At 35.7% G+C, this 25,039-nt stretch overlaps 1 protein-coding gene across 2 annotated transcripts in view; it reads left to right on the top strand.

Moving 5' to 3' along the window:
* The first annotated feature begins 2,444 nt into the window (after positions 1-2,444).
* Positions 2,445-25,039, top strand: part of LOC126969133 (GATOR complex protein WDR59) — a 29,589-nt gene continuing 6,994 nt past the window's right edge. Inside the window, exons 1-10 of one of the 2 annotated variants that reach the window (XM_050814443.1) lie at positions 2,445-2,828; positions 2,911-3,118; positions 3,316-3,897; positions 5,462-5,535; positions 6,867-7,205; positions 9,883-10,254; positions 12,320-12,473; positions 16,457-16,643; positions 17,437-17,557; positions 20,851-21,084. In XM_050814443.1, coding sequence (XP_050670400.1) covers positions 2,580-2,828; positions 2,911-3,118; positions 3,316-3,897; positions 5,462-5,535; positions 6,867-7,205; positions 9,883-10,254; positions 12,320-12,473; positions 16,457-16,643; positions 17,437-17,557; positions 20,851-21,084 — 2,520 coding nt within the window. In that variant the 5' untranslated portion in view covers positions 2,445-2,579. Of the gene's footprint in view, positions 2,829-2,910; positions 3,119-3,315; positions 3,898-5,461; positions 5,536-6,866; positions 7,206-9,882; positions 10,255-12,319; positions 12,474-16,456; positions 16,644-17,436; positions 17,558-20,850; positions 21,085-25,039 lie in introns of those variants that run through there. The other variant, XM_050814444.1, reaches the window with a different exon arrangement.

Genomic DNA, 25,039 nt, shown 5'->3' with positions numbered 1-25,039 from the left:
TTCATAATAAAGTCCCAGCCACTATTCAGGCATTATCTATAAATAAATTTAAAATGTTTTATTAAAAAATGTCTCTGTTGTTAATCCTATTACTCCACAGCTGAATATCTAAGTGATCAGACAGCCTGGGACTAGATAATGATTATTTTAAAGCAATAGCAATGACAGTACAATATTGTATATTTTTATTAAAAAGAGCGCAAAAAAAGAATGCTGAGAGAGTGTCTACTTTCTTGCGCCGCTCTCTCAAAGCGCCATTTGTTTGCGAAGCGGTAGTAGTATCTAGTATATTAGAAATGACATGAAAAAGAATAAATTTTGAGAAAATAAATGCCTTTTATGCCTTATAAGTTAAACTAGGTACTTCATGATCTCACAACTTTTTTGGAAGAACTGATTTGCTGGACTTGGTTATTTTTACAGGTTATGTTTTTGATGGTATTTCAATTTCAAAAAGAGTGATTATATAATATGGGGAAGTGTAATAGTTTCCTAAATGTCCCACATATAGGTACCACAACATATTACACGTGCGTTTTATATTTTTTTTATTATTCCAACGCATTCTAATTAGGTATACATTTAAGTATTTAAATTAAATATAAATATTAGTTGTATAAAATAAGACGTTTTATTTTATTCAATTGACAATAAGGATTCATTAGAATAGATCTCAAACCCATAGACCAAGTATAGTAACTGGACTAATTGATAGCTTCCGTCTCACTCACACGAGAAAAAGAAAAACTTTTGCGAGTCTTATGTAAAGAAATGAGATAGAGTGATTAGATTTTTTGTTTCGCCATGCGTGCCGGTTTTTTCAAGGTCAGCACACCCGGTAAACTAAACAAACTTGACAGCGCTGCACGGATATTTTGTTTACCTTTATTTTTGTCTATAAAAATAGGCTATTATTGTACTGAAACCGGTGAAATATCCACTATTTATTAAAAGTTAGCGACAATTTTAAGTAGAATCGAAGGAAATAAAGTGCGGTGTTGTGTTTTACGATGTAAAAGTGAGAGTGAAAGAACACTTTAGTTATATTATGTACCTATATATAGGATATTATCTGTCTCATGTTGGCCACGCCAAAACGATGTCTAGTAACTATACTTGGTGTATGCTCAAACCAACAAATTGTATAAAGCTATAATGAATTGACACTAACAATTTGATTGGCCTAAGGATTGGCCAGAAAATAAATTGGCCAACAACTTGCGGTAGTTTACAAGTGGCCAGTAATTAAATTACTTATTTATTAAACTATCGAGTACTCGCTTACGACCGTTTTGTTTAAGTGAATATTCAAATGTGTGCCACATCCGCAAACAGCGTTGCGACTTCCACACCAGCCGAACTTCGTGCTCAACTGTACTCAGCTTTCACATTTCACCACTCGAATTTTCGACGCATAATGCTCTCAGTGAGGACCTTCTGCTAGTTCGGGATTCGCAAGCTGCCAAACTTGGATAATGTTAATCAGTCACAGTGAATATCATTTTTTTGGACATTATGAAATTTAAAAAAAAAATCTGTTCTGCATACAACATTCTGCACAACATATTGTGCCTTTTGTTTTCCACAAAGTCACCACAGTTATGCCAATGTCAGGTCATTAATGGTACGGTGTTGAAGAGCATTCTAGTTTTGACGGTAAGACAGTATTTATAAACAACAGTTATATTATTTTATTTTAAATTCTGAAAAAAATATGCAAGTGTTAGTAAAATAAGAAAATGACTTAAAATACACACAGAATATATAAAAATACATAAGTAATGGTTAAGAGGGTTATTTAGAGTTTAATCTTATTTTTCCTAATATATTTACATAAAATATTTTCAAATGGAGTAAAAACCAGGGAAAGGATAAGGGTTTCAGGAGGCATAAAATGTATTAGGGAAGAATGCATTAAGGGACAACAATGAATATATGGTCCATATAACCCCCATTTAAGCCACAGTCACTCAGAGAGTGACCCCTAATCCTATGATTTGTCCTTTGTCTTATTTTAAATATAATTGGAAACCTGGATGAGAAATGCTTGGAGGCAACTTTTATAATCTGAAAGTATAATGGGTTGTTCAAATTATTGTGGGACTTAATGAACTTAATGGCCTCTAAGATAGCAATTGATTTCCCTGTAAATATAGGCAACTATAACTTCGTAAATATAATTCTAGTAGAGGAATCCATACTGCAGCTACTCCAACAAGACTGCTGGGTTAAAAAAATGATACAAAGATTAAAATATGACATTGACTCATATCTTGTGTCCGCTTTGTGTGATGTTAGTCTTGTTTATCTTAGATTATCAAAAAAAAATGCTAGGTGACAACTGACATTTATGACATTATTTTATGAGTTATGATGACATATGACTTATTCTTATAACAATGATTGTCATTTGTGATGTCATTCCTCAACTTCGATCAGTGTGTTTGCTTTTGCCAGCTTTTGCCTTGTTTATGTTTATAGGAATGAGTATTTCTTGTATTAAATTCTGCAAATTTTTAAATAATAAAAACGTAGATATTGTTTTACAGTAATGCAATTTATGTAAATTTATTAGAATAATGTCTGTGCATTGGAGTTCGGAGTTAATGAAATGGGAATACAGAGACCTTCAGGCAACAGCTATGACTGTTGATTATTCAGGGAATAATGTTTTATTAGTAGGTCGAAGATGGCTTGCTATCAAACAATTAAGCTTTGATGATGATTCTGGTGACATCATAAAAAAATACCCTCGACATAGCAAATATGATGCAGCAGGCGCCGAATGGTGCCAGTCGTACCCTGGACAGAAATTATGTGCTATCGCTGTACGTCTTACCGTCTTTTTGTATTGCAGGAATATTTGTATTATAGTTAACTTATATTTTTCATAAATAATTTATTATACAGAGCAATCAAAGAGTGGATGTGTACGAATGGCGTTCAGGAAATGACCTAACATGTATATGTTCACTAAAAGGGCACACTCGTGTAGTAAGTGACACTCATTTTCACAGACAAGAGCATAACTTAATAGCTACCTGCTCGATTGATACATACACACACATGTGGGATTTGAGAGATTCTAGGAAACCTGTTGTTTCACTCTGTGCTGTTGGTAAGAATTTTATTAATGAACCCTAAAAATTGAAAACAATATTACCATTCAGTATCATTGATTAGGAAAAACTAAATATCTATTGGTTAAAATACAAATGTTTTTAGCTATGATTCATCAAATTTTAGATTTTATTTCAAAGATTGAAGTAGAATGACTATTAATGGTGATTTTCCTTAATTTAATGTATGTTCTAGCTGGAACCTCTCAAGTTCAATGGAATAAAGTTGCTTCACACATTGTGGCCACTGCACATGATGGTGATATTAGAATATGGGACTACCGCAAAAACTCTGCACCTCTGCATTACATATCAGCACACCTTTGTAAAATACATGGAGTTGACTGGAGTCCTCACCATGAATATCAATTGGTAACTTCAAGTCATGATGGAAGTATAAAATATTTTGACATAAATAATGCGAGAAGGCCTGAGAATGTGATTATGACGAATTTCCCTGTATGGAGAGCTATATACACACCATTTGGTAGTGGTCTTCTTACAATTGGTGTTGGTTGGGGCGGGTTGCCAAGAGTTGAACAAGCTGGAGTTATTGGTATTTGGATAGAGGGTACCCTCACACACAGACTGGTTGGCCATACAGATACAGTGCAGACAATGGTGTGGAGACCAAATACACATCCTTCTAACTATCAGTTAATAACCTGGGGTCGGGATCAAACTCTAAGGATATGGAACATGCATCCGTCCCTCCTTAAAATGTGTTCACACTTTTTACCTGATGACTCTGATATGGATGAAGATAATATTAGTGATGGTAAGTTATATTTGTAGGTATGGTACATGTTTTTTTTAATGCAGACTTGGTAATTGTTTTTTTTTGTTGTGGCAAGCAAGATTATCATCTGATTGAAAGTGATAATCTGTCCACTACAATGTTGAGTTCTGAGTGGCATCACAATTGCGCTAATCACTTCAAAACACAGTAATTTCTCAAACTTCAGCATCCTTTAGACTGAAACAATAATACTCGTAAATTACTGTTCACCACAGATACAACAAACAAAAAAGATATATTTAAATAGCAGAATTAATTTATAAGTTTTAATTATATAAAGTGAAATATTACATTTTTTTTTTTTTCACTTTATTTTAACTAATATTACCTAGCTCAAATATAATTTGATTTAGTATGTAATGATGGTTTTAGTAGTTGTTTATTGATTTTATCTAAACTTCATGGTCAAAGGGATAACATTACAGTAATTTCTCACAGGTCCACTTCGCACTTAACGCCACAAATTAGGATATCATCCCCACCATCTGGATGTGTGGCGGTCATCCACAGTGCGGTTTTCAAGGAGCTTTCTTCCTTGTACTACTAAGCTGTGGAATGAGCTTCCTTGTGCAGTGTTTCCGGGACGATATGACATGGGTACCTTCAAAAAAAGTGTGTACACCTTCCTTAAAGGCCGGCTACACTCTTGTGATTCATCTGGTGTTGCAAGAGAATGTGGGCGGCGGTGATCACTTAACACAAGGTGACCCGTACGCTTGTTTGTCCTCCTATTCCATAAAAAAAAAAGTCTTGTATTTTTATGGAAAAGTAGGTAAACTAGCTTACATATGGGTCATATGTAATAGTGTGTGTTTGCCTCCACAATTACTCTCTTGACACACCTCTTCTAACACCAACACAAATGCCTTGCTAAACTTAAAAAGCCTTGAATAACCACATACTTTATTATATAATACATATGAATCCCACACTTATTTAATCTTTTATTCAGTATTTGACAAGTTTCTCATACATATTCAACTTTGATCAAGGTGAGAGGGGTGTAAATTGAAAGGGGTTAAAAACTTCCATAACATACAACTCAACCTTAACCCCAATAATTCAGGATGTGAATTTTATTTCTTTATTTTCATTTATTTACTAGGTTTATTTACAATCACTTACAATAATACACAGAAATATAGAAAAGTAGAACTAAAAACTAGGAACTAAATGTAGTGATTACTTACAAATAAACACAGCATGCACAGAAGTAATTAATTTTCGGTCTTCTATATAATAAGTTACAAATAAAACATTTTTTTTTTAAATTAATTAATAAGTTTTACACAGTTACATCAATTTTCCAATTATAACATTATTAAAGATTACCAATGATGTTGCAAAATTTCTAATGCCAACTCAATTTATGTCTCAGATCTGAGTTGGAACAGGCACAAAAAACTCAGCGGGATTATTTAAAAAAATCTCAATACAGTCAAATTTATAATTTAAAATACATTCATTGTCCTAAGTGAAACAACATGGATATGTGTCACTTAACCTGTTGTCATGGTTCTTATGTTTTATATGTTTTCTACAGCCAGTTATGCGTCTACAATAAGTTCATTAAATGACTTGTCAGCGAGTGATAACAAGGGTCAAGAAATTCAAATGGTATGTTTATTCTATTTGATAAGCAATAATCAATGACAATGTTTTACATTGAGCAAAACATCTCAAGCTCAAATTCTCACAACTTTTAGATAATGTTTATCTTTTGCCGTAATTATAAGTAGTCATTATAAAAAAGATAATGTGGAAATCTTTTTTCTTATTATATTTTTTTTATTGTTATATTATTATTATAAAGATCTACAGTGTTATTACAAACAAGTTAAACATGTTTTGAACACTTGTTTTAAAAAAGTTGTACTACAGATCTGTTGAATTCTGTTGCTTAGCATATAACAAACTTTCAATGTCTAAACATTGCTTGTATTTAGACACCAGTCAAAGGTGTGTCTAACTGATTATATACGTGAGCATCTCTACAGCGTTTGTGTACATTTGAATCATATGGAATGATTTAGATTATTTGATGACATAAAGATGACAGCTGACAAAAATTGTGTTTCGTTCCATTAATTGTTTCTGTACACAGTTTAACATTAACGACGTTTTAGTTAAACACAAGCTAAACACTGTTTTGTAATACAGAAAGATAAACTCCATTTTAGACATCGATATTGTTAGGTCATTGACGTTGTTATAGTTAGGTTACTGTCTAACTGAATACGTGTCTAAGCGGTATTTAAATTATTTTTACACGCTTTTTATTAGCGTCACCTGTATGTATGTTCAAACTTCGTACATTTATCGAGAACCGATGACAATACATTAATTTTTTTTCTTTTATATAATTTTCGTCTAGATCGTCTATCCATTTAAATAATATTAAGAAATTGTCGAATAATAAAGAGAATTTTTAATTCAACAATGCAAACTAAGTGCAAGTTTAAAAAAACTAAAAAAACACGCTTTTATAAATACTTAAACCAAACTAAAAATTCTATAGAAAGCGTGTTTTTTAGTTTTTTTTAACTACTATTTATTTTGTAACTTCACTGGTAATATTTTAAGTTTAAATTGTACCTATGTTGAGAAATAATCAACTATTCAAAGAATAGAGAGAAGTCTAGATTAGTTATTAACCTACACTTTTTTTATGGAAGAGGAGGATAAACGAGTGTACAGGTCACCTGACGTGAGGTGATCACCACCGCCCACATTCTCTAGCAACACCATATGAATCATAGGAGTGTTGCCGACCTTTAAGAAAGGTGGCAGAAGAACACTTAAGGAACATACTTAAAAAGTAGGATTTGGAGCTAAAAACTGCATTTAATAAAATGTTTCTTGATGAGCATAATTACAGCCTATATCTTACATGTGTGAATAAATTTTTTTCTTGCCTACATACATTAAAAGCTATAATTGCTTTACAGAACAAAATTATTCACAAAACACCAACATCAATAGATGAAGAGTTCGAATCCATAAGAGAAATGGCAAACATTGAAGTAACAGACATGAATATTGACACTAGGACATGCCAGATACATTCAGAACGTAATGGCTACACGGCTAACTTACAAGTGACATTCCCAAGAAATGTTACAGAACAAACAATTCCTAAGTTCTCATGGCTGTCGGGAACTAATGTAGACAGTCCGACAACAATTAAAATACTACAAGCAATTAATAAGGCCGCAAATAGAAGAAAAAAGGAAGGACAACGATGTCTGTTACACTGTTTGAAAACATTAGCTACCTCTATAGATGAAGTAAGTCTTACTATGAAATATTTTTATTCCGTGTACTTATAAATGCGGTTTTTCCAATCACACTAACTATTTAATTTTTCAAATCAATTCTTGTATAGAACATATCTTCACGCACGAAAATGTGTCAAGTTGCGCCTAAGCCGAGCGTGCAAGCGAGAGCGAGGAACAAGCGATAGAGAAGCACGATCGATAAGTGTTCGGCTTGAGACGCATCTTGTTCTTTGGTTATGAAAAAAAAGTAGCTACGGTCGGCGTGTGCACTAATAATTTTACAATTTTGACAAAAAAATTACTATAATAATAATATTAGCAGATAACAAAGCTCCATATTGTTCATAAATTGTGTGTAACCAGGCTTAAAAACTAACCCCCTTATTCATAATGGCCCGCTAACTTTAAACAGCCGCTTAGGGGTATTTTTTTTTCATTCTGACATAGGTCAATAGAAGAAGACAGAGTGAGAATTAGCAATGCTTTAAGTTAGCAGACTATTATGAATAAGGGGGTAAATGTTAGGCGTCAAATGCTGAGGCGTTTGTCTAGCGTTCGTAATACAGTCAGATACAATAATAAGTACAAAAATTATAAAAATAATTGAATTTTACATTATAATTAATATAAAAGCCACATGTTCCTCAATCCCTGTGTGCAACGTGCAGTTCACAACATCGGTTTATATAAACACAGTCGAGTCGATCAGCTAGTTCAGCCAGGATGCTGTTATTGCTCCCTCGGACTCGGCGCACCAGTGACGTGCCTCTCTTTCGCATTATTGCATAGAAACTGTCAACACGGGCTTCGGCAAACATCGCTGAGGCGCTGCAATAGCGAGGGAGCCTAAACCACATCCTGAAAGCATTGTTGTACTGGACCCGATTGGTGACTAACGGTAGATTATCCTTCGTTCCCGCTCAACATCTGCGTCATCCCTCAGGGAAGGTTCAAAATATGCGTTCTTATAACATTATCACGTAAAATTATCGACCGTAAAACGACTTTGCAGATATTTTTTTTAAATAGATAATCACTGTTTTTATTACCAAAAATGGAAGGGATATGTAGAATAGTTAGGAGATGTTCAAGTTTTGAAAAATTCTGCCTAAAAATATTAAAAAATAAAGGTGCTGTTATAAAACAAAATTTATTTATTGCTTCGAATACAGTATACATTATAGATCTTAAATTTATTGTAGTGTCTTCGATTCGGCTAATTTAAATTAGCATGCATATTATATTAATGAAAATGTAGGAATCCCACACTAGACCAAGTTTAGCTAGAGATTTGTGAATTGTACAAAAATACACGAAATAACAGTAATTGAAATTAGATAATTTAATGAACAAATAAAATTTGAAAAACAAAATTTTTATGAACGATGCGGGATGCGAACCCACGACCTCCGGCGCTCTAACCAACTGAGCTAACCTTTCGAGTACCGCCTCGTTATAAAATTTTATTTGTGTATTAGTCCTAGAAGTGAGGGTTATCACTTTAGAAACATAACATATTGTTTAATTTAATGAATTTTTTTGGTGTGTTGAATATTTATTGGTAAGTAGCTGATACTCGCGACTTCGTCCGCGTACACACATCGATAGAACCAAGTGTCTAATTAATAAAACTTAGCAGATTTAATTGAAATCTATATCCAGTAGTATTTCTGTGATGTGCGCACAAGTGAGAACCTCTGTCATTTTATTTATGTAAATTTTAAAACAATGGTAGTCCGGTCAATTTAGACATTCGAAGGTGCATAAAATCCCAACAAGCTGAAAATCAGTAAAATTATTATCGTCATAATATGCACACGTTTCCACGCCATGAGGTAGTGTACTTACCGAGTTTTTTTACAACTTTTATAACTTTTTGAATCGTTATATCTCAGAAACGGTGGCTCGTAAGAAAAAAAAGTATTGCTACATTTTTTATAGATAATTTTATGATCTACAATTTTTGTCTAAGGTACTTTTATGATAAAACTTACTGTTTTGCTGAAAATCGCGAAAAACTCATTTAAGTTTTGAAAAATTTTACTGATTTTCAGCCTGTTGGGATTTTATGTACCTTCACTCTCATTTTTGGTCTAGATTGAGTCCGGACTATGGTCAATATTAATATATTCTTCACAAATCTCAAAAATAGATACATGTTATGCATCACTAAAGCTATTTATTTTATTTGTTGCTTTCTGCAAATTTACAATTTACTACAGTCGAAGTGAAAAATACATATTTTGCTATAATGTGTTTTATTCGACCAAAAATTTCAATATTACGACAAGAAAATCATGGTTTCTATTACTTTTAACTAGAATAAAAAAGAATAAGTAACAGTTTGTAATTTAGTTTAAAATGGAACCTTAATTATTATTGTGTGTGTTAATATATTTTATTTACAAACATTGCTTCTGGATGCCTAATAGTTTGTACAAAGTAAGTCTCATAAGTAAAAAAAAGAGCCACCTTTAATGTATTCATTCCTCTGGATTTGTTTTCAAGGAGGACAAACGAGCGTCTGGTGTTAAGTGATCACTTCCACCCTCATTGTCTAGTAACACCAGATGAATCACAGGATCATTGCCGGCCTTTAAGGAAGGTGTACGGAAGGCTCACTAGGACACCCTGTGCAGAGCAAACCATTGATTACCATTATATTATGATTATATACATGTTACAGATCCCAGTAAAATCAAGTGATGATTCAGACTCGATGAAATCCAGTCAGCGAAGTCAATCTGAATGTGAGAATGCTGGTGATTCCTGTATACCATTCCCTAGAACCTGTGGGGCTAAATGGTGCGGTGTTAGTACACTGGTGGTCTTCAACCGACCATCAAACTTGAGGAGGTTGTCGTTGAAACATGAGACTGGGACACCCAGGTCTATGTCATCATTGTCAATTGTACCTGGTGTCTTTGGAACTGGATACTCATCAATATCTCCTCACGCCACGACCACGCCTTCGCCGACGAATGCTTCGGGCTTCGCTCAGATGCTCCACAGACACCCGTCCAACTCCATCACAACATTTTATTTTCAAGATCGGTGGGTCAGTGTGTTTTGAAACTAATAATGCCGATTTTACACAAAATTATTGCACTGAAAGATTTGCACAGTATGCCGACAAGAAGTAGTGGGAAAGCACAATTTTTTTATGGAATAGGAGGAGATTTTACAAATGAGTGTATGGATCACCTGGTGTTAAGTGATCACCGCTGCCAACATTCTCTTGAGGAATCATATGAGCTTTGCCGGCCTTAAAGAAAGGTGTACGCGCTTTTTTTAAAAGTACCCATCACTTAGCTGAGTATTATATTTAGTTTTTTCTATTGTCATTAATTATTTTGTTGTAAATCGCAATGTAGAACGTAAGGCACTGCACACAAACCCAACCTCTCTTATTTATAAACGCAGTGTAAATTTGCTCTAAGTTTAAGATTACTTCTCCCTGTCATGTAATTCTGTAGTGACAAAGATAAGATAAATACAGAGGGCCTTACAAATAAAATTGGTATAAAGTTATAACTAAGCATAAACCAAGAATATGTAAAATGTTTACAAATATACATTATGCTTACGAATGGTTTGTCCGGACGTATAACGTTTCCCGCGTTTATTTGCAAGGCAGCTTGTCATTCGGAAAACTTCAGAATTATCATTGTATTGACAGTGTTGTAAACATTTTGCATTTTCTTTGGTAGATGAAGCCACAACCTGAGAGTTGAACAAAGCAAACAGAATTTTATAACGAGGCGGTATTCGAACGGTTAGCTCAGTTGGTTAGAGCACCGGCACGGAACGCCGGAGGTCGTGGGTTCGAATCCCGCATCGTTCATAAAAGTTTGTTAAAAGTTTTATACCAAGTTTATTTGTAAGGCCGAGAAAGTTTTATATTTGGAATAATTTTACTTCGCGTTTATAAATATAGAAGTGGTTTTTGAGTGGTATTGTATTATCCTTTATTAGGGTTCCGTAGCCAAATGGCTTAAAAACGGAACACTTATATATTCGTCATGTCTCTCTGTCCGTCTCTCCGTCCGTATGTCACAGTCACTTTTTTCCGAAAGTATAAGAACTATATAGAACTATAGATGTATTCTGTGATTACCGCATTAATATTATCATACAAAAATAGAAGAAAAACAATAAATTGTGGGGGTTCCCCATACTTAACTGAAACTCAATATTTTTTGTCATCAAACCCATACGTGTTGTTGGGTATCTATGCATAAAAGGCATAAAAAAGCATAAAAGGCATTTATTTTCTAATATATCCCGCTTCGGAAACAAATGGCGTTCTGAGAAAGAAGAAGCGGTGCAAGAAAGGTCTACAAAAATGATATTAAATGATATTTCTAAGATCATTTGTTTTCTCAACTGAATAGTTTGCGCGAGACACACTTCCAAAGTGGTAAAATGTGTCCCTGTAACTTCTAAAATAAGAGAATGATAAAACTAAACAAAATATATGATGTACATTACCATGCAGACTTCCACCGAAAATTGGTTTGAACGAGATCTAGTAAATAGTTTTGTTTTAATACGTCATAAATCGTTACAACGAACCACAAGAACTTTTATATTTTGTTACTTGATGCTACGGAACCCTTCATGGGCGAGTCCGACTCACACGTGGCTGATTTTATTCCTTATCTATACTTCTATACTAATATTATAAAGATTTTATTGTTTGTTTGTTTGCATCGAATAGGCTCCGTAACTACTGAACCGACATGAAAAATTATTTCACTGTTGGAAAGCTACACCATCCCCGAGTGACATCGGCTATATTATATTTAAAAAAAATAGGGATCCTTATTAAAATTCCGATAACAGAAGCCAAGGCTTAAAAAACTTGCCTAAATATTCTTTCATCGCGTGCGCTGCGAAATCGAAATTTATGATATAATAGAATATTGTACTACGACTTTGCAGAACACATCATTATTTACAATTTTTTTAAGTGTCGCGATAGCAAATATTAAGTGTTATTTTATTTTAAAATTTATTTGAAATGTCGCTACTACGTGCTCAGTCCTGTGTGTACGCGGAGAAAGTCGCGGGGTATCAGCTAATAATCAATAAATTTAAAAACAGCAGACGTCACTTTGCAGAAGACACAGAGCCGGCGCACGGGCAGCATGAGAAGCCGTGGTAGTATCTCGCTGTGCGCCACGCCGCGTGTCTTGATCTACGCAGCCGACGGGCTGTTCCCGCTCAACCGCGTGCTGGCTGAGAAGTACATCGTAGACCCGGACAACCCTGTCGGTACGTTGCGATAAACTATGAAAAGATTGTGCCTTTCTACCGCTGTATAAATTATTTATTTATTTATTAGGAAGCCAACGTGCATACAACTATCTTAATCTATAGATACATTTAAAGATTCTTTTATAATGTTGTATACTCCACTTACAGGCTAACTCGACATGCTTAATAGTATTATATACATCCTTTGTTAAACTAAAACTCTAGAAAACAATTTTTGAAAAAATTTAACAAATTAAAGCCACAAGCACAAAATAACTATGTTCTTACTTAATAACCAAGAAAAACTAAAGAATAAAACAATAACTAACCATCTTGCAGTACTTTCATAGTTTTTTTGACTTCTTTTTTAAAACATGGGGCAGAGTGCTAAAATATATCTATACCAGCTCTTTTAACCAAGTTGTTGTAGGTGACAACTATTCTACACAAAGGGGCGGATCTGCCTAGGTTCGATCTAGTTAATCTAGGCCTGAACGTTAGTTTTTTGATAACATATGACCTAGCATTACGCTTTGGTACCGCCAATTGAACCCTACTCAACAGACTTGGGCAGTCGACCCTCCATCTATAACATTTTTAGGAAAGAGAGATCAATTAAGTCCCTGCGATCACACAGTGACGATGCTTTATAAAATTTTAAAAGATCAGTGTAGGTGTTAATTTTTTTATGTATTTTATCCTTGTATGCTAGGTGCCGTAAGAACTTCTGGACTCTCTCTACCCTATTCTTTTGTATTTAATAATATGGATTACATGCAATAGAACAGTATTCAAGTCTGCTTCGAACAAGTGAATTAAAAAGTGCTAGTTTAGTAGAAGACTTTCTAAAGGCCTTTGTATTCCTGATGATGAATCCCAACAATTTTAGTGAATTTTTAACTATATTGTCAATATGAGGTATAAAGCTTAATTTATAATCTACGATCACGCCAAGATCTTTTATTTGATTTACTTTTTCTAAAATATTGTTTTTGATACTATAATCGAACTCAACATTTTTAATTTTTCTGCTGAAGGTTATGCTTTTGCATTTCAAGTGATTTAATTTTCAATTATTGAGATCGCACCAATCAGAAAGTCTATCCAAGTCCCTTTGAATATTAATTGAATCACATATGTCATTAATCTTACTGTACATCTTTAGGTCATCAGCATATATTTGGAACTGACAGTACTTGAAACATTCAATAATATCGTTTATGAATATTCCAAATAACAAGGGCCCAAGATTGGAGCCCTGTGGTACTCCTGACGTCGCAACAAATGTGTGGGACTGATATCCTCCTAAAACCACATTCATTTTCCGATTCGTTAAGTACGACTCAAACCAGCTAAGTATAATCCTGCAGATACCGTATCTCCTGAGTTTCTCTAACAAAATATAGTGATCAACTACATCAAACGCCTTTGATTGGTCCTCGTCAATCTACTTGAGCTGTATTATCCAGAGCCATTTTTACGTCATCCACAAACAAGGCTAAATTCGACATTGTTGATCTTTTTTCAAAGGAACCCGTGCTGGTTTTCTAACATCGCTGGTTTCATGTACCATGCTAGTAGTGGACAAATTAATGTTTCAAAAACTTTAGAAAATATTGATAAAATACATATTGGTCTGTACTTTGCTATATCTTTTCGATCCCCACTTTTGAATACGGGAACTACCCTGGCTCTTTTCCAAATACTTGGGAATTCACCGTCACACAAAGATTTGTTAAATATTAGCGTTTAGCAAATATGGGTGGTATGTCGTCTGGTCCGGGCCCTTTATTAACATCAAGGCCTTTTAATTGTTTTAAAACATCCATTTTAGTTATGTTGATACTGCCTAATGGTGAGTTATGTATGGAATTTGTATTAATGGATGGTTCTGTTTTTAATATTTTGTCTGACGTTATGTACATATTTGAAAAGTGATTTGCGAATTGATTGCAAATATCCAAGCCATCAGTGAATGAGGAACCATTAAAAGACATAAGAGCAGGATAGTCACATTTATTATTACGCTTTTGTTTTAAGTAAGAATGAAAAAAATTTGGATTTAATTTAATATTATGTTCTACCCTTTCTAAATAGGTTTTATAATCTAAATTAATAATTTTTTCACATCTTTCTCGTAATAACATAATTCAATTTCATCCATAGGATTACAATATTTTAAGTACAGTTTTCTTTATTTATTCTTCTCAGCTAATCTTTTAATTAAGTTTTTAGAATACCAAACAGGATAACAACTTTTATTTTTAATTTTTTTCTTAGGCACACATTTTTCAATTATTTTACGCAGCTCTACATAAAATATCGTTGTCATATCATTTACAGTTTGACACTCACTGAAAAGAGACGACCAATTAAGGCCCTCAAGATTGTCATTGATGCCTTCATAATCAGCGTTTCCAAAATTATATTTTATGATCACATTAGGAGACAGCAAATCTTCTTTATCATCTATTTTAAAGTTTATTTCAAGAGGCGGATCAGCAAAATCAAGCAGAAAAATCACTTTGTACTATTTTTATATTATTAAAGTTGCAGAAAAGAAGATCTAATATTTTACCGTATGCGTTACATATGCAGTTGTACTGTGATAGACTCGTTAGTGCCATAAAATCATAAATAATTGTAACTACAGGATTTTGATATTGGATGGGGTCATTCTTCTGCCGTGAGTATCTTCATAACTCCATTTTATGGATGAAATATTGAAATCAAGCACTATCACTTGTAATTGCTCATTTATAATAGTATGTTCCACATTCTTTATGAAACCTTCAATAGTTCCATATTTAAGCGGTGAAGGTATATATACTGCACATATCGAAATAGTTATTGAGTTTAGGACCATAGTAACCCAGAGGTCTTCATGCCTAGATTCCCACAAATCTACCCTGTAGCATTTATATTTTCTAGAAATAGCAATTAATACTCCCCCTCCATCCAATTTGCATGACTCGCTAGATTCACGATCTCGACGAAACACATTATATCTATCATCAATAAACTCATTATTCAATACTCCGCTGTTAAGCCATGTTTCTGTAAACACTGTAATATCAAAGTCCGAATTCAGTACTGCAAGATATATGTCATTAGTTTTTGTTTTTATTCCTCTAACATTAAAAGGAAAGCGTATACAACCTGTATAACTTATGGCTGTGAAACTTGGGCCCTCACTGAACAACATAGGAACAAACTAGCAGTGTGCCAGCGGGCAATGGAGAGAAGTATGTTGGGGATAAAAAGTAAAGATGGAATCTCTAGCTCAGATACCAGAGAAAATACCAAAGTCCCTGACGTACTTACTCGAAATGATCAACAAAAATGGAGATGGACAGGCCACATGCTACGCTGTAATGTCGAAATATGGTCCAAGCAAGTTACCCTTTGGTACCCACAGGGTGGTAAGCGTAACTGAGGACGACCCACAAGACGCTGGGAAGACGAGCTCCGTTATACTCTTGGTACACACTGGACTAGGGTGGCTCTTGATCGAGTACATTAGAGAAAATTAAAGGAGGCCTTTGCCAACAGGCACTCCGAAATTAGAGATATAATTTAGATTTTTATGCACTTTATTTCTTATTAGCATTTTTGTAAATTTTCGGAGAAATAAAGGCTATTTTTATTTTATTTTAACTACCTACTAAAGAATAACATAAAAATAGTTGCAACTCTGTCATGTCTTTGTCCACATGACAATAAGATTTAATTTGCTTTGTTGTCAAATTTTGATGCACTATTGTTTTCATAGTACTGCTGTTTTGTGAATTTTAATATATGAAACCCTTTTCCAATTCAAAATATGTTTACACTAGGTAGGGGTACAAAATTTGACCAGCTGTGAAAAGAACGGGGGAGGGGTCGAAAAATCATGAAATTCGTATCACGTGATTCATGGATGACATCTAAGTGTCATTTTGACCTAATTGAATAAATGATTTTTCTTTTTTTTTAACTTATCAATCTTGTCTGCGTGCCAGAAATGTGCTCGCGCAACGGGCGGGCGTCCGCGGAGGAGGGCGAGGGGGAGGTGTCGCATGCGTGGAGCCTCGCCGGGCTGGCGGCGCGAGCCCTGGCGGCCGCGCCCGCCCCGCACCAGCTGCTGTCATCCGAGGAGAGCTGCGGCTGGAGCAGGCACCCGCTGTGCGCCACGCTCGTGCATTCGCTGTCAGTTACACTCTAATACTATACAATTTGGCCCGTGCTCGAGACTTGAAGTAGAGTAATAATAATAGTAATATCTAAATTAAATTTGTAACCAAAACTTATGAACGATGCGGGACTCGAACCGGCGACCTCTCAGGTTTCGACCGAGCGCTCTTACTAACTGAGCAAACCGATCGAGTGACGCATGTTTCGTAAATCTTAGTACTTCTTGTTCAACTCTCAGATTGTGACTCCATCTACAGGATCTACTTTACAGCTGTTGTTAACCTGCTCAACCCCAATATTTGCATATTAGGAAATTGTCTTGAGATGTCGCTCTTTCAAATCTAAATAAATTTGTTACAAATTTAATTTGTATAATGTCTGATTATTCACGGACGAGTAAAAAAGAAGGACTCCGCGCCGTGATATTAGCAAGTGAATCACCTTTATGCTAGTGTGTGTGCGGTTACAGGGGATACTAGTAACACAATTTTTTTTCCGTCAAATAGTCATATATGGCCACAAATACTTTTATAGTATCGTTTTTACACTTTTTCGCAACACACGACGGCATTTTTAAAATATTTTATTGGGACGCAAACTGATCTGTCACAGACAATGGCAAATCTCATAATGGCGGCAAATCGGCTTGTATTATTGTGTGTGTGTGGGGCTATGTATTTTCACGTTTACCGGCTTGTTTTGGTGCTTCACTGTTATGTAAAGTGACACGGACTCCTTTTTTTACTCGTCCATGTTATTACTATGACTATGTACGTGTTATTACTATGACTATGTAATTTATTTTCAGAATATCACATTACGCGAAAATGTCTGATCTGCAAACGGCAGCCATGTTGGCGTGTGTATTCACAGTGTTCAATGACTCCAGCAGTTCTAGTTCTATCTCCACTACGAGCACCTCAAGTTCCGTGAGTATCTATCATCATCAGCCGGAAGACGTCCACTGCTGGACAGGACAAAAACTCCCCCAAAGATTTCCACGACGATCATTCCTGCGCTGCCCTCATCCATCGTACTCCAGCTATCTTGACCAGATCGTCGGTCCATCTTGTGGGGGGCCTACCAACACTGCGTCTTGCGGTAGGTCGTCGCCATTTGTGGACTTTACTGCCCCAACGGCCATCTGTCCGTCGGACTATGTACCATGCCCACTGCCACTTCAGTTTCGCAATCGTTTGGACTAGATCGGTTACTTTGGTTCTCTTACGGATCTCCTCATTCCTGATTCAATCTCGCAGGGAAACTCCGAGCATAGCCCTCTCCATTGCCCTCTGAGCGACCATTAGCTTTCTCAAAAGGCCCATAGTAAGCGACCACGTCTGCGTAGCGTAAGTCATCACTGGCAACACACACTGGTTGAAAACCTTACTCTTCAGACACTTGGCACTTGCACGACAAGATTTTACGGAGCTTCCCGAACGCTGCCCATCTGAGTTGGATTCGAAGGTTGGATTTCTCTTTCTCGAAATTGGACCTGCCTAACTGGATTGTTTGTCCGAGGTAGACGTACTCGTCGTCAATTTCGAGAGTACAGTTCCCAATTGTTATGGGAGTGGGTGCGACATGGACTATGACATGATTTTCGTCTTGTCCATGTTAATTTTGTAGACCTATTCCTTGGGAAGCTGTATTGAGACCATCGAGCATATGGCTTAAGTCTTCCATGGTCTCTGCCATGATTACGATATCGCCTGCGAATCGAAAGTGAGTGATGCATTCGCCGTTGATGTTGATGCCCAGTCCGTTACAGTCCAGAAGCTTACAGACATCTTCCAACGCAGCGGTGAACAGCTTGGGCGATATGACATCGCCTTGTCTGACTCCCCGCTGCAGTCGAATAGGCTTCGAGATCTAATCCTGGAGACGGACTGACATGGTGGCGTTTCTATACAAACACTTAAACGCTTCGATATAGCTAGATAATGTGTTACCTCTGGAGAGACTGAAGCACCGCCCAGGTCTCGATCGAATTAAAGGCTTTGTAATAGTCCACGAACGCCAAGTATGGTGGCTGGTTATACTCCTCTGTCTTCTGTATAACCTGCCGCAGCGTATGTAAGTCGTCTATGGTGCTAAAGCCTTTTCGGAATCCGGCTTGTTCGGAAGGCTGGAAGTCGTCTAGCCTGCGCACGAGACGATTCGCGATAACCCTAGAAAACAGCTTATATATATGGCTCAGAAGTGATATGGGCCTATAGTTTTTCAAAAGCATTTAATTGCCCTTTTTGAAGAACAACACTACACTTCTGTGCCATGCTTGCGGCGTTTTGCCCTCGAGGATAACGGAATTGAAGAGTTTCTGGAGGGTCTTAAGTACAGGGGTACCACCAGCTCTCAGAAGCTCAGCTGTAATTCCATCATCACCCGGCGCCTTGTTGTTTTTAAGCTGTTTAAGGGCTATACTAATCTCGTACAGGCTGATGTCTGGGATATCTTCGGTATAGTGTCGGCTTAATTTGGCTCTTGGGTCTTCAGCCTTGTTGGTAACAGGTGCCCGTGCGGTCGTGTATAACTGTCCATAGAACTTCTCGACTTCCCTCAAAAGTTCGGGTTTAGACGAAACGACCCTGCCGTCACCGGTCTTCATCTTTGTCAGTTGGCTCTGCCCGATAGACAAATCTCGTGCGAATACTTTTGAGCCTTTGTTACGCTCTATGGCCGCCTTCACACAATCTGTATTGTGGCGGCGTATATCGCGAGTCAATGACTTGGAGATCTGTCTATTTAGCTGCCTATACTGGGAAGCATCGTCCGGGGACTGAAGCCATTTGGCGTCTTACATCCATCAATTTGAGGGTATTGTCTAAGATTTTTCCGATTCCTTTTGAACGGCTGGCCTTGAAGAACTTAGACCCAACCGTTTGAACAGCTGCCACGAACCGGTTATTATACTCGTCCACGTCTACGCAGTCACCGAGGCATTCGAAGCGGTTTTGCAATTCGAGTTGAAAGTTTTCGGTGTTTTGGATCTGGATGGGTGCGGGTCGGAGCGTAGACTTCACCAGTCGAGACCGCTCCAGTTTTGGATTGATATTCAATGTGCCTCTTACTATGCGGTGATCACTCCCAGTTTTCACTGAGTTGATCACGGAGACATCATTGAATAGATGTCATTTGGTCGACATGTTTAAGTCGATCTCATTTTGGTGGCACCATCGGGGCTGATCCAAGTCCATTTGCGTTGTTCTGGCTTCATGAAGAAGGAGTTCATCATATAGAGATCCTCCTCCTCCATGAAGTCAGCCAGCATCTGGCCTCGGGCGTTCCAATTTCCATAACCAAATTGCCCCACTCTCAACTTATCGCCGCTACGTTTGCTCAGTTTTCCATTGAAGTCTCCCATGACAACGTTGAAGTGGGTTTTCGGAGTGTGAATGGCTGTTGAGACGTCCTCATACTTGGCCTCCTCGTCGTCTGAGTGTGTTGAAGTCGGAGCGTGAATGACCTCAAACGAATACCGTTCATAAATTCTGACTATTAGGTACGCTACCCTAGTCAACACGCTCCCCACCTCAGTTACCTTGTTGACGAGAGACTTGTGAACGAGGAACCATTAGGAGTACACTGAAGAAGGGTCGAAAATACTTGGTACAAATGGTAATAAATTTCCACTTATTTTGGCTGGCGATTTCAACATCAACTTCGCTGATAAAAAATCAAAGCGGTTGACAACTTTTCTTTCGAAAATATTGAATTTGAAAATGAATAATGATCCACAAGAATCCACAACATAATATGGGACCACCATTGACGCGGTATTTTTCAGATATTTAGAAGATATCAAGTCTGAAACTTTTGTTTCTTATTCTAGTCACCGTAAATCTATAGTTTCAATGGTAAATATTCCTGAATAACCTACATGTAGATAAGATAAGATAAAAAATATTTTGAACAATATTAACTTCTCATTTATTTAATAAAAGAAAAAAAAATGTTTTCTTATCGGTCACCACGCTCAAAAAGTGTGTGGGTAATTGTGCATCTACTGTAACTGTCCGAATAAAACCAGATCTGAATAAATCATCTTGGTGAAAAAGCAGCAATGAAAAACCTGTTTTACATTGCTGCTTTTTCACCAAGATATTTTAAACACGTGAGTAAATGCGGCAATGTATAGACATAGCAGTCGAAGCTTATTATGGTGTAATTTATGACGTGTTCTACATTTCGGCTGTGTTTCATCATCAGAAAAAAATTGCAGGGCAACAACCCGTCTCCGACCAGCACTATGAACCAGTATAGCGAGATCAGCGCGGACGGCTGGACTCTGCCCATCCTTCGCAGCAACTCCTGCTCGGAGGCGGAAAACCTGGACGCTGACCCGTCTGCGAGGGGGGAGAAACTCGACGAGGCCACAGTCCATCTCTACCACTGCTACAAGCGGACCTACGCCGACGTACTCCATCGCTGGCAGCTCTTGTATAAACGAACGGAGGTAATTGGGAGTTGATTGATATTTACTATAGAATAGAAATAGCTTTATTAGCAATATTATATAACGCACACAAAAAACATCTTAAATACTAAATTAAAACAGAAAAAGAAATATAAAAATACCACTATTCAAATACAAATTCATATATTTTTTATTCAAAATAGGATTTAAAATCACTTATTGAAAGTCAAAAACTACCACTCATTCGAAATAATCTACCACCCAGTCCAAAATGAATGCCTCAGACCTGAGGAGATCGGGCGTAAGAAACTCAACGGGCTTATATATATATATATATATAAGAGATTTCCACGTATATAGTCACTTATCACGATATCTTGGGAACCATTAGGCGTAGAGACTTGAAATTTGGTAGGAATATTCCTTTCGCCGAGTAGAGGTCAGCAAAGAACGGATTTTACGAATTTACACCCGCAAGAGTTTTTTTAATATGAACAGAAGAACGTCTGTCGGGGCAGCTAGTTTAATATAAAGGCGTTTTAATGCAACTTTTATTAAAAAAAATAATGATAGGCCTTGTTGTGATTTGATAAATCAAATCAAAATCACTTTATTCGTGTAGGTCACGGAAATGACACTTATGAATGTTAAAAAAAATATTTTTTCTTATTATCTACCGCTACTTCGTAAAGGAACTTCGTGAAGTAGCAAGAAACTCATTGTCACTCTTTGATATCAAGATTTACATTTTCATTGATTAACAAATATAAATGTAAAGTGATGCGACAAACATACTCAAACGTCAAATTGTCAATGCTTTTTAAGAGTAAGTCAAAAAAGTAAAAGTAAATTAATACAAATGTTATTAAAATACAGTAGCTGTATCATCCACACACATCGTAAATAAATAAAGGTATTCTGTGAGCATTTTATAAGCGATTATAATTACAATATATATAGATATAATAACTTTTAAGAATCTGAAGCCGAACCTCCGGCAACAGGATCATCCTGCCACCACAAGCAGCGCCCGTTGACGAGCATGACGCATGAGCCAGCCATCGCCTCCCTCAACCATATTTTAAGGAAGGGGACGACCCGTCCCATGTCGCCGCCACAAGCAACGACATTTAAGCGAGTATGATGGAAACTGTCACAAGAACTCAACCAAATAACAAAAAATAATAATATTCATCTACAATATATTCAACAATACTCACTAAACAACACTACTTACAATTTGACCATTTTGCTTATAGTATAATAATTTATAATTATAGATATTATTATATTTATCTCAAATCTTCTAGAGCAATTCATACCCAAGTTTTCTTATTATCTAAATAATCCTTTAGATTGTAATACGGTTTTTCTATAAGTTTATCTTTAATATAGGCTTTGAACTTGTTGAGGGACATTTCCATTATGTTCTCAGAAAGCTTAATATAAAATCTAACGCAATTACCGATACGAGTAAATGACTTGTTGAGTTTACTTAGCCTAGAAGTGGGCATTAATAGTTTGTTTTTGTTTCTAGTATTAATATTATGTTTTTCATATACCTTTCGAAATTTATTGCCATTTTTATGAACATATTCTAAATTTTCATATACAGGATGTCCCAAAGTTATGGGACATGAAGGGAAAGTACCTTAAATATCGAAGATAGGCTATTTTACTGAAAGAAGACTTTATATTATTTTTAAAAGTTAGTACTTCTTCATTCAAAGATTTTCTAAAAAATTCTTGCCTCGTCTGGGAATCGAACCGACTGAAATGTAATAAAAAACACCCCTACTTTTATAATGCCAATCGAAAGAATGGCCAAAAACTAATAACTCTTCTTAAGTAACATAGTATTTAAAAAAAAAGGAACAACTTAAAATGAATGTTTTCCTACTTGGATTGGTACGAATGGACCGATTAGCCGGCCAGATCCCCGGACCTTACACCATTAGATTTCTTCTTTTGGGGATACGTGAAAGATATGCTTTACAAAAAACGATACGGGAACGTGGGTGAGTTACAAACAGAATTGTGCCATATCATATCGAGTATTCACCATAAAATGATAAGAAAATCAACAGGCAGCGGACTCATTAAAAGATTGGCGATTTGCGTAAGACAAGAGGGATCACATTTTGAGCATTTAATTAATTAATTTACAAAAAAATACACACTTAATTGACTACTTTCATTTTTTACATTTAAGTCGGTTCGATTCCCAGACGAGGCAAGTAATTTGTAGAAAATCTTTGAATGCAGAATTACTAAATTTTAAAGACATCATAAGGTTTTCTTTCAGTAAAATAGTCTATCTTTGATATTTAAGGTACTTTCCCTTCATGTCCCATAACTTTGGGACATCCTGTATATTGGTTAGAACAGTCATAATTTTAAAATCTTTAAATTTAGATCTAAGTGACTCTCTTGATCCCATATCATAAATTGCCCGAACAGCTCTTTTCTACAGCACAAAAATAGAATCAGTAGCAGCAGCATTACCCCATAATAATATACCATATGACATAAGGCTGTGAAAGTATTTATTTACCACACATAGCAACTATCATTTCAGGTATTACCTAATGCGACAGTTACAAACAAACAAGAATAACAAACACAGCAAACAACAAACAAATCAATCTATAACTAATCATACAATCAAACATTACATTACTTACAAACAATTACTCACACCAGAAAATACAAAAAACTTGAACATACAACGATTTACCATAACATACTACATATAACAATACCCTTGCGAGTTGACTCCACTTCCACTCAAAAATGTCCACTTTGTTGTGGAGTTCATTTACATGGCGAAGGGCTCTAGTTAAAGGCTAGTAACTAAAATAAACCAATCTTGCAGTTTCAATGTCTGTTAAGGAACTATTAGGATAGACGCGCTGGTGGCCTTTTAAAAAATCACTTTGTAACTCCCGAATTACTTTAACTTCCACACACAATTTTATATAGAACTTACTCACATGACCGAGTGTAGCCAACTCTCCGCACCGCTTGGCGTATATCGCTTTTAAATTATAAAACTACATAATATGGTAACTCGGCAATTTACCTCATATGAAAACTGTTCATTACAGAACGAATCTTTTTTACTGCGTATGCAGGAGAACTAAGTCTACTCGATAAGTTTTCTAAATGAGGGCCTCATTGGAGTTCGGCATCAAGCGTTATTCGAGTTAGAAAAACAGCGGCATCTTTTTAAGCTGTATATTGATTAACACTTGTTTAACATTAGGTAAAGTAAATTTAATGCACTTCGTATTGTCACCATTAACTAATAATTTATTGGCTTCAAACCAATGTACAACTTAGTTAAAGCATTGTTAACAACATCAAAATTTGGTAAGCAACGGTGTATTTTAAACATGAGTGATGTATCATCAGCAAATAACACAATTTGATATTTATCCTTAGCAATATAAGGGAGATCATTTATATAAATAACTTCAAAGAATTTCTAGTGGAAACAGGTATTTCTGTAAAGAATGTTTCGAAAATTGTTGCCACAGTTGTTACAGATCTTTTATCAATGTTAAGTAATTTGTCTTTTTCACTTTATCCAATCTAAGAGAACTAAATTTCGTGATTCAATGCATAACATAAAATAGTTTTGTTTCTTAAGTTAGGTAAATAGGTTATAATTAAATATGTTTATTGGGTAATACATAACTTAAGCAAATACAATTTTGAAATGATGTTCAATGTCAGCTAAAGAAAATGCACGTACAAAATAACTTTGTCTTCATGGCAAAATGAAAACATAATTTGCCTCACAACTGCAATGAATAGTAGGTATTTTACTATGATCAAATATTATGTCACATCTATGTTATTCATCTGTTTTAGGTCAAAGAGAGTTCAGAAAAACCTCTGATAAGGGTTGCAAAGTAAGTTTTCGCAAAAACTATGCATCTTCAAAAATTGTATTGAAATATAATGCATATTCATTTCTGACTTTACAGTT

The sequence above is a fragment of the Leptidea sinapis genome, chromosome 17 (assembly GCF_905404315.1).
Source record: "Leptidea sinapis chromosome 17, ilLepSina1.1, whole genome shotgun sequence".
In the NCBI taxonomy this organism is placed as follows: Eukaryota; Metazoa; Arthropoda; class Insecta; order Lepidoptera; family Pieridae; genus Leptidea; species Leptidea sinapis.
Note: the sequence above shows the minus strand (reverse complement) of the source record. Positions and strands in the feature narration are given on the sequence as shown.